General features: G+C 42.8%; 1 protein-coding gene across 1 annotated transcript; it reads left to right on the top strand.

Annotated features, from left to right (window-relative positions):
* Positions 1 to 4,317: 4,317 nt before the first annotated feature.
* LOC101747995 (lymphocyte antigen 6E-like) lies at positions 4,318 to 9,240 on the top strand. Its single transcript, XM_004940079.5, has 3 exons — positions 4,318 to 4,391; positions 8,175 to 8,294; positions 8,963 to 9,240. The coding sequence occupies exons 1-3, from the start codon at positions 4,340 to 4,342 to the stop codon at positions 9,172 to 9,174; spliced, it is 384 nt and encodes a 127-aa protein (XP_004940136.1). The 5' UTR covers positions 4,318 to 4,339; the 3' UTR covers positions 9,175 to 9,240.
* The last annotated feature ends 6,381 nt before the right edge of the window (positions 9,241 to 15,621 follow it).

The following is a 15,621-nucleotide window of genomic DNA, read 5'->3' as shown; positions in this document are numbered from 1 at the left end:
TTAGGGACAATGTTAGTTGGCACAGGCCAAGATCAGGCTGGGATGGTAACAGTGACTGCATTGATTTCAGGACATGTCTTGTTCTGGTGAACTTGGGAATATAAACCTGTTCTTGGCATCCAGGTTTTAAAGAAGGTAGTGTTGTGTGCTACCTGAGCTTGGAAGGTGCCTCTGTTTCAGGTTCAGAGAAAAGCTGGGACCTGAAAGAAAAATGTGTGGGCAAAAGGGCTGAAGATACGTGATAGAACCTGCTTCTGCCATGCAGAACTTCATGCAAGATTTCATTTCTGATGGGTTAATGCTTGGACTAGATGATCATAGTGGTCTTTTCAACCTTAGTGATTCTATGATTCTATGATCTATGTTCTCCTTACGGCTGTTGCATGGAGGAGTTATGGACAAAACTGGGAAGCTAGGATTCTTGTCCCAAAGGGAGCAGCTCCATATGTGGGCCCCAGCCTGCCTTCATCTCACTTTGTTTCTTCCTGTACTTTACTATGAGAGTGGCGAAGTGCTGGAACAGGCTGCCCAGAGAAGTTGTGGATGCCTCATCCCTGGAGGTGTTCAAAGCCAGTTTGGATGGGGCCCTGGGCAGCCTGGTCTAGGATTAAATGTGGAGGTTGGTGGCCCTGCCTGTTGTGGGGGGTTGGAGATTCACGATCCTTGAGGTCTCTTCCAACCCAGGCCATTCCTTGATTCTGTGATTCTGTGTGATTCTCTGACCCCAAAGGTTTTACATTCCATGTTGCCCAGCAACACAACCCATCAAGACTGACCCACATCTCATGTTACGTAAAATGGTCCTTATCTGGAGATGGGAGAAGTAATTTCCCTGAGGCACAGGAGGTCCTTCCATAGTAAATCCTCCTTGGCAATAGTTCTTGTATAACAGGAGACTCCTCTCTGCTAGCCTGCCTGAGAAATCCTGATGTAACATCTTTCATGCCTAATTTCAGATCCCTCTACCCAGGGTTTCTTATTTGTTGGCAACAGTGATTACACACTTTTCTTATAGGACCACTAACTTGCCTTGCAGACATCTGAGATGCCTTGAGGGTTCTTAGGAAGAAGAATGGTGCCTCACTCAAATAGCTGGAATTGCTCCTGGTGGAAGTTGGCTCTCTCTACATGGATTACATAAAAGCTTGGTTTACAGTGCTCTCATTTTCAACACCAGGACCTGAATCAGACAAGGACACCTTGCCTTGACTAAATTAGGCATGTGCAGGAAGTGATTTGACCTTGGCCCTTGTCTTCCCTCAACTCAAGGCTTTATCACCATTGATACGGAAATTTCTATGCTGCCTTCTTCTCTCCTTCAATGTGTTGTCTCTATTTTTCCCTCACAATGTCAATTTTCTTCCCTTATTTACGCAGATCAGATCTACAAGTGCACCAGGGACAAAGGAAGAGGCAGGGTAGGTGTATAAGATCAGAGTAAGGTCTTCAGAAACCAACCATTTTTCAAAATTAGCTTTGGCTCTATTGACATGTCATAGAATCATAGACTCATAGAATGGTGTGGGTTGAAAAGGACCACAATGATCATCTAGTCTCAACCCCCATGCTACGTGCAGGGTCACCAATCACTAAACCAGGCTGCTCAGAGCCACATCCAGCCTGGCCTTGAATATATAGGCAACTCAAAGCTCCATTCTGAGGTTCATTTTAGATTTCCCAAATGGGTATCGATGAGATCATTCTACAGAGGTGAGTCAGTCCCTACGTTTATTTTGATCTTCCTCAATTCTGATCTTCCCACTTGGTGCCCCTGATTGGCCAGCTCCAGGCCTTCCTCGAGGCTAAGGTCAGCCGAAGATGCTTCCCCATTCTGACTGCTTAATTGTTGTCTCTGGCTGCTTTGAGTTTTGTAATCTGTCCTCTTGGGAAATAAGGAATCATTGTGACTTAGTCACTGGGCTGCAAATTAGTTCTCTCTAGATGCTGGGAAGAGAGCATGCTCCAGCATTATAATATGCCCAGGGAATAGCAAAGACTTTAAAGTCTTGAGAACAACTCCCAAATAACTGTTTGACATACAACAGTTTCTTACTTAATTTTCTCTTCTTAAACTCAGTACACGCTTGTTGGCAGTTCTTAGCCACACTTGATGACTAATAAGCTGGTGATCTGATGAAAGGAGTGATCCAAAATCCTTTTTCATTAAAGTTCATGTAGAAACAAATGGGTGTTGGCAAGATTTGCATGATGGGGTTGAATTACTAAGGCCTGAAGAGTAGGCCTCGAATCAAAGTTGACCTCTAGGTGAATCTCACAACCCAGTGTTACATATCATTAGTATCTGATCATTAGAAAAATATGTATGATAATTAGCGAAATGTGTATCTTGGACAAAACATCTCATTAGCAAAAGATGTATCTTAGATAAACCGCTATGAGAATGTATTAACCTTTCCTTGTTTAGAAGCATAGTGTCAAGGCCTACTAGTACACAAATTTCCTTTGTTTCTCCTTGAGCCCTGGCCAGGCTTGATGTGGAATCCAAAGGGAAAATGAAGCCAGATGTTTCCACCTAATTGTCATGTAATCTTGTTTGTCCAACAATATGAAAGATGGACCCTCTCGTAGTGAAGTTGGAAACATAGCCTACGAGTGGAAACCGTGAGTATCGCTATTGTCATGTAGTAATGATTAGGTGTACTGCCTTGTTCTGTATCACTCTGGCTGTATCCTTTCACTTATTATCTCATTGCTTTAAATTTAAGTAAGAGTAAACACACTTCTTTAACTTGGTGTCTATGACATTTGTGCTGACCCTGTCCACAGGCAAAACAAGGGTCAATGGCAATAAATAGAGCGATCTTTCACACATGGAGAAAAGGTGAAGAAATACACGGAACAAAAGTCTGTGGGATAATTAATAGGAGGAAAACAAAGGGAAAATAGTTGCTTCCTTTTACCCTCATTGCAAAATAACAGCAGAAAGAGACACCCACTGATTATGAACAACAACCTGTTTATAAGACACAATAAACTTGACTGCCCTCTGCAAAGCGAAAGGTTTAATCTGATCTTTACCAGCATGTCCCCTGTGAGCCTAACAAAACTCCAACACCATGAGAAGAGATGACTATTTTGACACTGGTCTTGATTAACTCTGGAATTCACCACCTGATTATGCCACTCCTGGAGCAATTTTGGAAAAGCCTGAAATATGTCAGGAAGTCATGAGGATAAGGAAATCATCCAGTGTTAAATGAATCATATTAGACACGATGGAAACTACACCTTGTGCTGCAAAGACCAATAGAATACCCTACTGATGGCTACTACAAAAAAAAACACCGGCTGTGTTATTCCATAATTGTCAGAAAAAAGGGGGTTCTGACAACTTGTTCTTTTGTGCGTTCTGCTCCCTGCTGTGCAGGACAAGTCTCATCTCGGAGGAACGCTGAAGTAAAAGCACAAGCTCTTACAAGACACAACCTATTTCCCAGAATGTCAGAAGCTGATCTTAAGAAATTCAGAGGAGAGATACACAGAGGAATAGAGAGAAAATGATTTATTTAAGAGGAGAGATTGAAAAAGAGACATTGTGAAAGATGACTTTTTTTTTTTTTTTTTTAATAGACTGGGAATTCCAGAGTGACAATTTGTGGTATTGTAAATAGAGGTCCGATTTCCAGGAAGTGCTGGATATGGAGAAAAAGCAGACTCTCTAAAAGATGCCTGAAATAGAAGCAAAACGTCATTAAATAAAACATTTATGGAATTTCAGAAGGTATTCAAGAAATACAACGAAGAGAGGAGTGAGCACAGGGATTAACTGCAGCTAATGGAAAATAAATGATAAAGAAATGAAGGCTGACACAAAAATTTGAGAAAAATATTTTGTGTGAATAACCATTATCCAACTTCATTTAGTGTAAAATTGACTTCATTGGAGCTATATCAGCGTAGGTGTGAGTCTGGCCTTCTGGTTCTGTGTAACAATTAAGACAACGGTACGAGCCCTGGAAAAGTGATTACAAAAATGCACTACCAAGACTGTTTTCCTTGGCCTGCAGGCTCCGCTATTTCATCAGTGCAGCTGCTGCTGCTGTGGAAAGACAGGAGGAAGTAAAGGCAATCAGAGAGACAAGAGCCAGCTCCCATTTCCCATTACTCATAAGACTGGAGGAGCAATAAACGAGGTGCTAAAGGGACTTTTCCCCAATGTGCTATCCTGTTCCATGGGCTCTAGTACGGAGAACTCCCACACGCACCTTACACACCCTTGGGTTGACTTCATGCCTGGAACCTGTAAAACTGCTGTTCAAAAGGTATATAACCTGTCCTCCAAACACCTTCCCAGTTGAGCTTAGAGGATCTGGTGGAGATGAAGACTACTCCTGTTATCTTGCTGGTTGCTGTCCTGTGCGTGGAGCAAGGTGAGCCTCTCATGCTGTTACCAATGAGAAGATGGAATTTAGGGAGCTATTATCAGCTTTGCAGTATTGCAATGCCTCAGCCATGCTACTGTCAACTTCCAAATATACCTTGATTAACACTGAGCTCTCTATTTGCTGCAGAAATAAGATCCTGATAAAGTAATTCTTTTCAGCAGGCAGTACCGAGTGATATAGTCCTATGTTGCACTGGATGCTGGGTTATATTCATACAGTGGTCTACACGATCCTTCTCAGCTATGCAAGTTGAAAGTGCCAGAAGACATAAGAAAGCACATTTTTTATTCATATTGGTTTTAAATATTTTACATTCTTTTCCATGCTGCTGCTTCTTTCATTCGTAGGTAGCCATGTGCTGTGTCACATGTGTTGTTCACTAGGAAATGCAGCAGTGAGGATATTTATAGGTGAAATCGGAGTCAGAGGTGAAAGAACTTTTCCATGCATATGCAATGTTACAGGCATACTTCTTCCAAAAGGAAGCCTGAAGTATTCTAAATGTGTGCCTTCCTTCTGAGACTGATCCATCTGTATTGCTGCACTGCTACTGGCACGTAGGAACAACGATCAGATTGCCAATATCTCCCCACGCCTGATGGTTTCCCAGAAACCATGATACATATCTAGTAGGGGTTGAGAAAGAGGCATTTAATTAATTCTTGCTCTCTGATGTATCAAACCTTTACTCCCACATTATTTCGGCAGATGGTTCTTCAGCATGCCTGCAAGTTTTGGACGGTTTTGGGGTGAGGAAAGGGGTATGTAACTGTACAAAAAAATGACTTTGTGCCTAGTCCTGAGTGATGTGAGATCCAAGACTCTGGCAGAACACATTTCATTGGCATACGTTATTGCTCTAGTGGGCTGGTGATGTTCTATGTTGATATTAGCTTGCAAATGGACATTAAGACAGCTTTTTATACAGCATCGTTCTGTAGGCCAGTCTAGATCAGAGAAAGCTAGTAATTCTAACTCAAGACTTCTATGCTCAAGATTAAAAGATCACAACTTTCCATACTAATACAAAGGCAGTCTTGGACACAACCATTATTTCATTCTTCTCATGTATCTGGGGTTCCATTCCATTCCTGTGTCAAATTTTGATCAAAACCCTTGGTCTCACAGCCCAACAAACAAGGTCTATTTCATGTGTTTCCATGATATCACCGGTATAGAACGTATAATCAGAAGAAATCTGAAAAGGTCAAGATCCTTTTCCCTGCTCCAATGCTGGGCAAGATCAGGCAGATGTTTGTCAGATGCGGCTTTGAAAGTTTCCAAAAAAGAAGATAAAACAGCCTGGAACTGCTCAGACACTACTTCCTTCAATGAGCTCATCTAAATATCTAATGACCATCTCTTTTTGTGTAGTTCTCCCCTGTTTTCACCATAGGGAGTTTATTACCTTCCATGCATCTTCTTTTTTCCTCTTTGAAGAGGGTTACTGTGTTGTTCCTCAATGTTATCTTGCTTTGCTTGAGAAAGTTAAATGCTTCAAATATTTTTTACAAGGCTGTATTTTTAAGATTTCTGACCACTTCTCCTCCCTCTCCTCTGGTCTCTCTCCAAGTGCTTTTCATATTTTTTGAAGTGCCACATACAGACTTGGACATCAGCGTTTCAGCTGAGGTCTTGACTGAGTGGAAAGGCCACCTTGCATACCTTCCACATGACATTGCTGCCTGTGTTCCTTTGATGTTTGTTTTCATTGCTAGAGTGTGACACTGTTGGTTCCCACTGTTTACACTGCCATTCTTAATTGTAACACAACCTGTTGTTTCTCATCCTACATTTATGGGGTCGATTTTTATCTTATTAACATAATTTTCTTTATTGAACCGCAAGCATTCTTTTTTTTCATTCCTTTGTTACATCCACAGATCAAAATCACCTAGAACTCTGCTTACAGTATATTTTCAGCCATTTTCTTCTTCCTTTGCCTTTCCTTCCCTTCCCTTTCCATTCCCCTCCCCTCCCAGCCCATAAACTGTTGACACAATTGCACCACTCAGCTTGGCGTCATCTGCAGACTTGCTGAGGATTCATTCAGTCCCATCATCGATGTCATTGATAAAGATGTTAAAGAGTATCAGTCCCAAGACAGACTGCAGGGGGATACCACTAGTCATCGACCTCCACCTGGCCATAGAGCCATTGACAACAATCCTCTGGCTATGACTATCCAACCAATTCCTTATCCACTGAATAGTCCACTCTTCAAACCTGTATTTCTCCAATTTAGAGACAAGGATATGGTGTGGAACCATGTCAAAGGCCTTGTACAAGTCCAGGTAAATGACATTGGTTGCCTTTCCTTTGCCCACTGATTCCATCACTCCATCAGATTGGTCAAGCACGACCTTCCCTTGGTGAAGCCATGCTGGCTGTCTCAGATCACCTGCTCATCCTCCATGTGCCTTAACATCTCTTCCGGGAGGATTTGTTTCATGACCTTCCCAGACGCAGAGATGAGACTTACTTGCCTGTAGTTCCCCAGGTCCTCCTTCCACCCTCTATTATAAATAGGAGTGATATTTCCCTTTTTCCAGTCAGTGAGGACTTCACCTAACAGCCACATGATTATCAGGAACTTCTAATTTAATAGTTTCTCTGAACTACATTACCCTTATACTTCTTCGTAGCCAACTTCTTATCAGGCAAAACCACACTTGCAGAAACATGTCCTCTAGTTGTGTTCTGCCCTTTCTGTACTGGTAGCGTCCCCACATTTACCAGGAGCTTGGTAAGCATTTTGCGTTGATTCACTTTCCAAAAATATCTGTGTTTTTAAATAAACTAATCCTCTCTCCTACACACACAAACACATATTTTGCTCTCGGTGTTTTTGAAAACTCAGAATGCAATCCCCACAGCCAAGTCTATAAATCAGTTAATCTGCTGAGCTAGGATCTGGTTTCTCATGCACACTGTGTTTGGTTGGGTTTTTTTTTTTCCTTCTTCTTTTTTTCCTTTTTTTTTTTTTTTTTTTTTTTTCCCTTTCCTTTTATTATCACTTTCCATAGGCTTTCCTTTTTACCTTACAACCTTCCATCTCTCACGGCAAGCATAAGCATCCTTGACAGACAGGACAACTCATCGGTGTCTGCCTGTGCTGCTGGTCATCCTCTATATCTGTATTTCAGACAAATACAGTTAAACCATTCTTTTGGATAAGACTTCCCATTTACTGTCTATCTTACGGCAGTATGCAGAAGTTCAACACAGCATCTAACTGCTGTCCCCAGGCTCCCCATGTCTGAGGTTACGCCAGCTCAGTTAGTGGTGTCTGACCTCAAGAAAAGATACATGACAGTACTCTCCAAAACAGCTGAAAGAAAAGTAGGACACTAGGCAATGTCCATATCCTCAAAATACTTCAAGACTCAGGCATCCTCAAGTTTTTCATGGCAAACCCTTCAGGAGAAGCAAATGAGCAGTCACTGAGAATCCACGTGAAGGAGCTCTCAGGACAGAGAAGCTATCGGTCAGCAGTAATCTCCATCATAAAAGTCGCCCAAATCCTTGAATTCCACTCACATCTACCGCTGCCAGAGATTGCAAACAGATCGATAATACTTCTCAGTCAGAGACATATGAGACAGAGAGGGATTTAACATTGCTGTCACAGGTCAAGGGATAAAGTAAGTCACTGGTCATTCACACATGCGAATTTGTCAGGATATAACTAGGAAAAATGTAGATATTTGGATTGCAGGTATTGCAGTTCCTAAACCACAAAACGTGCTCCGTTTTTTCCTCCCCCAGTTTATCCGTTTATGTGCTATGTGTGCCAACAACAGGAGTCCAACAAAGACTGTTTAACCATTTCCATGTGTGCAAAGGAAGACAAATACTGTGTGACTGTCCGTGACAATGTTGGAACAAGTAAGTTACTGAACAACTCTTTATTTGTGCTGTAGGGAAAGGAGTCCTATGAATTCATGCTAGTCACAGCCACATATGGAAACAATAGACCCAGTCACCAATTGTTAGGAAACCCTGCAGCTCCCTATTGCAAACACTGCAGTGTTGCTTGATACTGTTATCAAGAGTTGCTTGTTAATGTTGACACCACATACAGCAACACCAGTTAAACCATAATTCCGGTTAAAACTTCCTATTTATTGTCTATCTTAGAGTAGTATGCAAAAGTTCAACAGAGTATCTGACTACTCACCCCAGACTTTCCAAGGTCAAGCTGGACCAGGCTCTGATCTGGCTGTAGATGTCCCTGTTCATTGCATGAGAGTTGGACCAGATGACCTTTAAAGGTTCCTTCCAGTTCAAATGATTATATGATTCTACGATTCAATGCTAATTTCACTTTAGAGACAGATATAACTTGGAGCCCAGGGAAGACATTCATCATATATCAGCAGTATTGACATAGCCAGACTGCTGCTAGTCCTGAGAGGACATATTTGCCTTGGGGACTGCTCCCTGGCCTCTTTTTTTTTCAGTAATCACCAGTGCAGATTTAGCTAGTAAAGCATTATAGCAACAATCCTTGCATTTTATTCTTTCTTTTTTTTTTCCCTTCTCCTCTGCATTAGACCCCGACAAGCCTAAATATGTCATCTCTAAGATGTGCTCTCCAACGTGTAATGCAACAAGTCAGCAACAAAACCAAGCCCATCGGAATGTTTCATGCTGTGAGAAACCATTGTGCAATGTGAATGGAGGCAGCAGCAAGCAAGGCAGCTATGGAGCAATGTTCCTGGGTGTCCTAGCTAGTATCACTTACATTTTTGCCTGTGGACGGTGATGGGTTAGGAAAAGCTCTCTGTGTTGGCATTATTGTCTGAAATAAAAGTGTGTTACACTAGGATAATTACTGCTCTCAAGAGCTCATGACTTGCAGATGAGCTTTGCCCAGGATTTTCAAGAATCTCAGTAAGTTAGACGCTGAACTCCCATTGATTTCCTAATCCTACTTGAATCTGAAGTGTCTTCCAACAGTCATGTCATCTAAGAAAACACGTAAAAGACCCTTCTGACATGTTCAGGCTTCAAATAGTTACAGCTCTGAAGATATTCTTGAAGACATACTTTTTTCTCTTTGAGTTTTTGAATGCCATTTTGAATAGCAATCCACTCTGCCAGAAATGCAGGTAATAGTTCAATAGTTATGTCAGCACAGTGGAGAAGTTCAGTATCTTCTCCAGGTCACAATATGTTGGTTATCACACATCAGTTCATAAACAAGAAAGAAGAGGTAAATCTTATTTCTGGCAATTTCTGGAAATTCCTCCAGCCTCAGTCAGCAACAATTTCTGGCTCCCATGGCTCTCTGCACTTGGAAGGGTATCACGAGCATTCTTCATCTCCCAGCTCTGACATGCCAACTGAGTTTGGAGAAAAGAGGAGCAACCTCTTTTCACCTCTAGTGACCTAGAGAGGAGATGCAACGTCTGGTAATGGGGATATGGGGGGGGGGAAGGAAATGGTTTGGCATACACAGGCCTGGTCCAGCTGGAAAAGAAAATATCTTCATATCAATTTCCTTTTTTTTTTTTCCTTCAGGGCCAACCCAACCCAACTGCTATTGCCAAACCCAGTCTTTTAGAGACTGTGAGATAGCTTTAAGAAAACCATGGCATAGAAATGATTGATTGTGCTGGGCTTTGTTGGTTTTTAGATTCCAGGTTCTCTGCTTCCTCCTCTCCCAGCAAGAGATGCAGCTGAAAGGAGGCAGAAAAGCTCTGTATGAGGCCTGGAGATGTCTACAGAGAAGAGGGGCAGGCAGCTAAAGACTAACATAAATAGCCCAGAGCTTCCTGGTCATAACCCCTGCTGCAATTTCACTTCTCTGGAACAAAAATAAAAAAAGGAAGAGTTGGCAGCATCACTAGCTCAGCTGTGTTCTGACACTAGGACTCATCCAAACAATTCAAGGCCTTTGTATTGTGGTTGTTGTGATTGTTCTTCTTCTTCTTTTTTTTTTTTTTTCCTTTTATGAGATGCTTTATTTGGTGGCTAAATGAGATCTTTTATTTGTCTAAAGCATTGTCTTGAAAGTCAGCATATTTTTGGCTGCAAATCTGGAAGGATCCATCGCTGGTGTTGGCAACAGGGTCTTGGTTTCTATGACCATAGGACTCAGAAGATCAACAATTAATCGTAAGAGATGGAATCAACCTCACAAAGTGGGGAACATGCATCCTTGCCAGTCTGGCCAGCCTGGTAAGGAATGATTTAAACTAGGAAAGATGGGGGAATAGGAGACTTACAGAGAGCACCCCAGATAGCAAATGTAGGCTGAAGTGGGGATACCTCCTTCAAGTGCTGGATAAAAGGACAGACTAACACGGGTGACACTGTTGTGGGTGTTTGCTACAGGCTACTTGATCAGGGGGAGGAAGTAGGTGAGGCCTTTCACAGTGGAGTTCTGTATTCTTTGAGGAGGAAGCGGGGTAATAAATAGAACTGCAAAAGCGGACTTCGGGAGAGCCAACTTTGGCCTCTTCAGGGACCTTCTTGAATGAATACTATGAGAAGAGTTCCTAGAAGGAATAGAGATCCAAGGTTAAATTCAAGGATCACATCCCCTACGGTAAAGAATGATGCATCTACGTGGGCAAGAAATCAAGCAGAGTGAAAAGGAGACCTGCATGGATGAACAAAGCATTCCTGACAAAACCCAAAAATAGGCAGGAGGTGTATAGGAAGTGGAAGCAGGGACAGACCACTCAGGATAGAATATAGGGATGTTGTCAGAGTATACAGAAATGTGATAAGAAAGGCCAGGGCCCATTTGCAATTAAATCTGGTTAGGGATGTCAAGGACAACAAGAAGGGCTTCTTCAAATGAATCAGCAACAAAAGGAAAACTAAAGAAAATATGGGCCCACTGCAGAATGAGGCAGGGACACTGGCAACAGAGGATGAAGGAAATCTGCAGAAATACTGAAGGACTTCTTTGCTTCAGTCTTCACTACCAAGATCAGCATGAAGGAATCTCTGATTCAGGGGACCAGAGAAAAATTCTGCAGAAAGAAAGACTTTCCCTTGGTTGAGGAGAACTGGGTTAGAAATCAGTTAGGCAAATTTGATATCCACATGTCCATGAATCCTGATGGAATGCAACCACAAGTACCATGGGAGCTGGTGGACATCATGGTTAATCATCTTTGAAAGGTCTTGGCAATCAGGAGAAGTGACATAAGACTGGAAGAAAGCAAATATCATCCCAGTCTTCAAGAAGGCAAAGGAAGATCCAGGAATAACAGGCAAGTCAGCCTCACCTCAGTCCCTGGGAAAGCGATGGAACAGCTTATCCTGGAAGGATATCTCTAAGAATGTGGAAGACAAGAAGGATTCACCAAAGGGATATGCTACACTAACCTATTGTCTTTTGTGATGGGACAACAGGCTGGACGAGGCAAGAGCAGTGGATGTTGTCTACTGGGATGTCAGCAAGGCTTTCAACAGTTTCCCATGATCCCTTCATAGGCAAGCTCAGGAATTATGGGCTGGATGAGTGGACGGTGAGGTGGATTGAGAATGGCAGGTCTCAGAGGGTTATGATCAGCAGCACAGAGTCTTTTGGAGGCCTGTAGCTAGCAATATCCCCTGAGGTCAACACTGGTTCCAGTATTGTTTAAGTCATTTATCAATGATTTTGGCGAAGCCTCCTCTGAAAGTTTGCTGATGACACAAAACTGGGAGGAGTGGCTGATGCCCCACAGTGCTGTGCTGCTATTTGGAAGGATTTTGACAAGCTGGAGAGATGGGCAGAGAAGAACCTCTTGTAATTCAACAAAGGCAAATGCAAGGCCCTGCATCTGGTGAGGAACAGCCCTATGCATCAATATGGATGGAGGCTGACCTGATGGAAAGTAACTCTTCAGAGAAGGACCCGGAAATCCTGGTGGACAAAAAGTTGGCCATAAGCCCCTAACCAGGGAAGCTGGACTAGATGATCTCCAGAGGTCCCTTCCAACCACAAACATTCTGCGATTTTTGAGATGTTTTACGTTGCCAGGATACAAAGCAACTGGCTTCTTTCCAGTACTTAAAAGGAGCTTATACTCAGGAGGGAGACAGACTTCTTATATACTCTGATAGTGATAAGACAAGGGGGAATCATTTTAAACTAAGGGAGGGTAAATTTATATTAGGTGTTAGGGGGAAATGTTTCACTCAGAGGTTGGTGAGGTGCTGGAAGATGCTGCCCACAGAAGTTGTGGATGCCTCATCCTGGGAGGCATTCAAGGCCAAGCTGGATGGGGTCCTGGGCAGCCTGATCTGGTGCTAGACCTAGTGGTTGGCTCATGGGAGCCAACCAGGGGAGTTGGAACGAGATGATCTTTAAGGTCCCTTCCAACCCAAACCCATTCTATGGTTCTATGACCAGCTAAAGATGCCCACCTTTCGTGTTTATACTGTGATCTCTAGAGCCTGGTGCCTGGCCCATGCTTTGGATATTTCATTCTACGGCTGGGAGAGAAATGATACTGCTAAGGGAAGGGGCTGGCAGCAATGTTGTAGGCTGTGGTGGCCATGTTGCTTCTTGAAACCATAAATACATGCACCACAAATACCCTGTGCAGAGGAAATGGAAGGCACTTCTTCCAAGAGGCCCTGCAATACATTAGGTGCTCTCAAAAGTCTCTAGGAAAACTGGGCTCGGGGCCAGAGCTATTACTGTCTTTAGCATCAGACAAGTTAGCACAGGAAAGAGGAAGCAGGAGTAATTTATATCTCAACCAGTTTCACTGAATGGGAGAAAGCAAAGTGAGGTCAGCTGGCGGGGAGGAAAGGAGTCAAAGACTGAGAGAAGTACAGTGAAGCTGTCAGTCTGAGCGGCAGACTCAAGTTGCCTTCCTTTTCTCTTCACCACGCACCCTTGGGCTGCCTGCTGATAGCAGCCAAACAAATATTATCTCCAACAAGACAAAATGAACAGAGGAGTTCCTATGTCTCCCTGTCTCCAAATTCAGAGGGAACCCTTTCCTTTCCTGAAATTTTTGGATTCCAGAGCACCTGAATGTACAAGGATTATGGCGACTGAATATTTGTGGATGAAGTGCCTTCAGGTTTTCACTATTTTAAGTATTTTTTTTAAGGGGTATACCTGTTTCATTGCTATCCATGCCAATATCCACTTAGCTCCCAGACTGAAAACCCACAGTTGTGAATAAGGAGCTGAAGGTCTCTCAACAGTAACTGCTCAGGTAGGGTTTATCACTGGACTTTATTAAAGCTGATGCTCTGAGTGGGAAATCACTGAAATTCTTTGAGAGAAATAAAGAGGAAAAGGGACACTTGGAGTCATAGAACTGAGTTGGAAAGCACTCTTAAGAATCTAGTCCAACTCTCCTGCATGTGTGAGCCATGAGTTATATGTTGTTTGGCTAAGGTACCAGCTCATCTTCATACTGGTAATGGCCTTTCCTGGGCTGGTGAAAGGTGCAGGTCACAGATATGGGTTCCAATGGCTCAGGAGTTTGGACATAGACTGACAAATCACCTCTTCTTCCATGGGAAGAATCAAATATGCTTTTTCCAATGAAGCTACAGTGCACAGCCATACCCAGGATTATGTGTTACTGGTGATCTCCAGGATTAACTGCATTTGTTGGCAGCAGACATCCTGATGACGCTTAGAGATGCTCCTTTAGTATAGGATCTGTTCTGGGAGCAGACACCTAGACGATGCTTAGAGGTGCTCCTGTTCTGCAATCTCACAACAACTTTGAGTTCCACACCCAGAGTTGGGAGATGTGTTTTTGCTTCCAGCCTGCAATAGATGCAGAGTAAAAGGGAAGGCAGGTGGAGACAGCAACCACATCTAATACATGTTAATTGATGTGCCAGCTAACATCAAAACCAAGAACATGAAAATGAAGCAGGCCACAAAAATAAAAGGTGTCTTTTTCTATATGCAGTAAGAGGTATTAACCAAACTAAGTGGTGACTAGGCATAGAGGAAAAGAAATCTTGCACATCATAGCAACCAAGCTTGTTTTACCTGCTCCTTTTTCTTCAGGGTGGGAAACGAGGGATTCCCAAATGCAGTGTGCACTGTTATAAAGAGAACAGGGAAACCATGGGGAAATACCGAGCAGTCAGTCCAGTCCCCAGTCTTGGAAAGACAGCTGAAACAAAACATCAAACAACTTGTAATGGAGAAGGGGCTATCAAGGAGATGGCAATGAACAGCAAGAGCTTTGTGACAGATGGGTGTTATTCCCACCTGTGACAAGGTGGAAAAATCTGTAAATAAGGTAAAAGTGGTACTTATCACATATTTTAGCATTAGTACAGCTTTTTCCACCATAGCACATGACAGCCTCATGAGGAAACTAGTTAAAAGCACAAGCAAATAACTGTCAATGGCTTGCTGTTAAACCAGAAGGATGTATTAAACAGGATCCTCTGCAGCTTGCCATGGTTCTGGTACAATGCAATATTTTAATTACCAGTTTGACAGACAGAATAGAGAATAAATAGATTGAGCTTGCAGGTGATATGCTGGGAGAATCTGAGAAAGAGGATGAAATCTGCACAAGACAAGCACAAAACTCTACTGTTATTGTGGACACATCTGCACAAATATAGGATGAGGAAATACCTCTTCCAGCAATTTGGCAGAAAAGGAATGCAATAGATCATGCATTTAACATCTGTCATACTTGGGGAAATAGAACAAAAAAAGGCCTTGTTGGAACTCTACATCTATTGAAAAGCTGAACACTTCATGCTGGGCAGTGTAAACTGATGTGTGATAGGATGAGATCCTTCCAATCTCTTCCCCAGTGGGAAAGCTTGAGCTGCTGCATTCTCTCCACTTTCTGCTTTAGGGTTGGTTCACATGGCCACAAAGGAGCTTTTAGATAGGATCAGAAAGGTTCCTAGCATCTAAGGGAAGAAGAGCTGGAGTTGATTGCTGGGAGAACTGCCTCCAGCATCAGCAGCTTGAACATCATTATCCAGATGCATGATAGAAATCCTGTCCTCAGCATCTCATTGGTGTCTACTGGGGAAGGAGAATGAACTTGGACACCCTTACTGGTCCCCTCCATCTCCCTTCTCTCCCTCCTATCGTTTATTCTCATGTAGCTGTTGAGGGCTCTGGCTACCTTTCCTCCCCTACCCCAAAAATGCTTAGATATTGTACTAAAGGGAATGGTTTGGTGGGGAAATATTGGTAGGTGGATGGCTGAATGATCTTGGAAGTCTTTTCCAACCTTGATGATTCTGTGATCCT

This window comes from Gallus gallus, chromosome 2 (genome assembly GCF_016699485.2).
Source record: "Gallus gallus isolate bGalGal1 chromosome 2, bGalGal1.mat.broiler.GRCg7b, whole genome shotgun sequence".
NCBI classification, from domain to species: Eukaryota; Metazoa; Chordata; class Aves; order Galliformes; family Phasianidae; genus Gallus; species Gallus gallus.
Note: the sequence above shows the minus strand (reverse complement) of the source record. Positions and strands in the feature narration are given on the sequence as shown.